The sequence below is a fragment of the Benincasa hispida genome, chromosome 8 (genome assembly GCF_009727055.1).
Source record: "Benincasa hispida cultivar B227 chromosome 8, ASM972705v1, whole genome shotgun sequence".
In the NCBI taxonomy this organism is placed as follows: domain Eukaryota; kingdom Viridiplantae; phylum Streptophyta; class Magnoliopsida; order Cucurbitales; family Cucurbitaceae; genus Benincasa; species Benincasa hispida.
Window position 1 is genome coordinate 41,895,419 of NC_052356.1, and position 3,355 is coordinate 41,898,773.

The 3,355-nt window shown below is 36.5% G+C and overlaps 1 protein-coding gene across 1 annotated transcript; it reads right to left on the reverse strand.

Moving 5' to 3' along the window:
- Nucleotides 1-288: 288 nt before the first annotated feature.
- On the reverse strand, nucleotides 289-1,795 carry LOC120083851. Its single transcript, XM_039039737.1, has 3 exons — nucleotides 1,526-1,795; nucleotides 978-1,426; nucleotides 289-607 (listed from the first exon to the last, which is right to left on the reverse strand). The coding sequence occupies exons 1-2, from the start codon at nucleotides 1,694-1,696 to the stop codon at nucleotides 983-985; spliced, it is 615 nt and encodes a 204-aa protein (XP_038895665.1). The 5' UTR covers nucleotides 1,697-1,795; the 3' UTR covers nucleotides 289-607; nucleotides 978-982.
- Nucleotides 1,796-3,355: the final 1,560 nt, after the last annotated feature.

Genomic DNA, 3,355 nt, shown 5'->3' on the forward strand with positions numbered 1-3,355 from the left:
AATAAGATTTTATCAAATTATAGAGATTAAATTCTAACTAATCTTCGAACTATTTTGATCAAATTTATGATTTAATTTTCTCAACGACTACTAATATTAAGAAATTCTATTTCCCTAAAATTTGTGTTCCTAATCACCCATCTAAGTAAGGGTTGAAAATGTTGAAATTAAATATTTGAAGTAAAGTTGGCTATACTTTGAATACCTGTTAAAAGAAATGAAATTATGATACCAAAAACAGCTATTTACTAATCCACACCGGATAATGGTTTAAAAGATTCATTTTAAAGATTCAAAATGCCAAACGTCCTAAATTTTTTTAAAAAATATCAAATGACCCTTCAATGATGTCATGATCACGTGGAATTATAATATTGTGCTTTGATGATGTCATGATCACGTAGAACTACAATATTGCCCTTACTTTCTTGTGTGCTCTCCATGTTTTTTTTTTTTTTTCCTTTTTTTCCCCTTTTCATCTTTCTTTCTCCGACTTCTTCTATTACATCTTCTTCTTCGATCTCTTTTCGCTGTATCTTCTTCTTCGATGAGTTCACACGAACAACTCCGAGGAAAGCGATTGTTGATGTCCGAGCGCTTGGCAAGACTGTGCGAGAAAAGGATGAACAAACCAGTGAGGAAAGGAAGAGCAAGACCGGCGAGAAGGGAAAGAAAAATGGATCTTTTCTGCGTGCGAGTGTGAGGAGCGAGGCAAGCGAGAGATTGCTTTCTGTATATGCGTGAATATATTTTGATAATTTTACTCCAATTTGACGTCAGCAAAAGATCAAATACACATTTTTTTTTCTTTCAGAAAACAGGCATTTTACTTTTATTCCCCCCTCCCCCCCTAATTTATGGGTCATCATCCACTGACCCTTTTAAAACTCACTTTAGAAACAGCATGTTTATGGTTCATAATTACACAAAACAAATTAAAAACTATTCCAAAAGTACTATTCAATTTACCTACACACCTTATTCAATCAGCTTCCTGCAACCCACCCAGCACCACCGATCCAACCAACAATCCGGCAGCCCCAAGCGCCAGTCCACCGCCAACCACCGCCTGCAAAACTACAAGCGCCACCGAGTCATCGGGAATGAGAACAATCGCGGCCAGCGCCGTCACGAGAATAGGAAGAGCAAGGGAGGCCAAAGCGGAGGGAGAGGAGCTGACAATCTTCTCAAGCAAGCTAAGAAGCCCTAATTCCTCAGCTTTAGAAAAAACCCCCAATTTCTCAATCGAAGACAGCGTAAACCCTAATTCCTCCGCCTTGGATAACAGCCCAGCTTTTTCGACATTGCTAAGCACTTTCTTCGTCTCAAGCTTCTTGAACACATCCACTTCCACATCTTCCGCGCTCTCGTAGAAGATTCCAGCTCCAAACCATTTCTTCTCCCAAGCGTCGTCGTATTTGTTCACCTGAATCCATCAATTTCGATTTAGCTCCCAAAAAACAACGCGATCGAAAGAGAAATTGTTGATGTGTTATTATAATAGGAGAAAGAATCGCAGTAGTACCTTCTTCTGAGGGGCCATGGCGACGATGGTGAGTGGATTGTATGTGGAGGAAGGGAAGGGGCGGGAATGGTTAGAGACGTGGCGGAATCTGGGAATGGAGAAGCGGTTGGTAAGGTGAGAAGGAGCAGCAGTGGCAGCGGAGGAAGAAGGTGATTGTGAAGTGACCGCCATTGTTGAAGGGGAAAGGAAGCTTGAGAAGGAATTTGGTTGTCCTTCAGCTTCAGCTTCAGCTTCAGCCAGGAATTAGTGGAAGAGGTAAGTTTAGAAGTGTAATCTAATATCAACCAATCATATCCTCCATTGCTTTATCTCAATTTTCATACCTCTCTCTTTCATATAAAACAGTTCTTAAAAAAAGTACTTTTTATTAGTTTTAATTACTTAAATTTTACCTATATAAGCATTATGATTTTTTTTTAAAATAATATTTTTTTAATATATAATGACAAAAATAGGTTAAGATATAAATTTTTTCGGTGTTTGGGGAAACTATTGACAAAATTGGGGTAGTGAAATCGTGTACGGAGTACACGATTGCCATGTGGCAAACTCGTGTATCCGGTACACAAATACCATTTAAACTCGTGGACCTGGTCCACGATTTGCTTATAATTTTTTTTTATAGTTTGTTGAATATATTTTTACAACAATATTAAGACATTAGGAATGTGTCCACAAATTCCTTTATTATTAAACTTAATTATATATTTAATCTACAATGAAAACATCTTGCACTCATATTAAAAAAAAAAGTCATGATATTTAAGAATATTTACAATTAGTTCTTTAATTTACAATTTGAAAATGAAAGTTTACATGAAATTTAAAAAACGACCTCTTGGCCCTCACCCTTCATGGGGGTTGTCTTTGTGGCCCTCCAAATTAGGTTCACCCTTATCACTGTCGTCTACGACGAATACATCTTCGATCGATGTCAGCAATATTGAGTCGTCTTGTTTGTTGAATAATATTTTCTACATTGACCAATGTTTGCTGACACATTGAACCCAAGTCTGGTAAGTTGTTCTGAATATTGTTGAACATCGCCGATAAAATTATTCTATACGATAAAAAAAAATAAATATTAAACAATATCATATCACATATATAGAAAATGTCTGATTTTAAATCTCTTACCATGCAGTAATAGTAAGCGCCGTCAGGTGTGATAAATCGTCTCGTGATTGAATTGTACTAGGAAAATAGTTATCTGATACAACGGGCCCATTTGTTAATTCTCCTTGTGCACAACGATCATTCGTCCATGCCAGTAGGATAAATATTCCGCATGGATTCGACGCCAGTCTTGATCGTGCTTACTTTTCAAATCGATCTGGTGTAATGCTGGGAGTGTATAGAACAACAACGGTTTCGTTTTTAGTAAACTGAACTGTCTCAACACACGATTTGGATGATACCACTCTACTATATAGAAGCATATAAGAGGGCTAACGGTCAACCAGATGTCTTCACCATCACAACAATAATCAGGTAAGGATAACCAAATCTGTGGTGTGTATGACGTCCAAATAATCCGACAAAAAAAAAAAACAAAAAACAATAAGTATACATCTAAAATGTTTTAAATATTCATTTATATATACATTTGCTAACTGATTGTGCATCAGCATGTCAAATATTTTTATGTACACGAGCAACATATTTGCTAACTATTCAGAGGCAGCTAATACACCACTTCATCTAAAATTATAAAAAATACAATTAATTTATATTCTTACATAAAATGGTAACGAAATAAATATATAAATGAAATAATACCTGACACTGAATGGACGATGATCTGGGGCCTGTAGTTGGACTCGTGGTGCT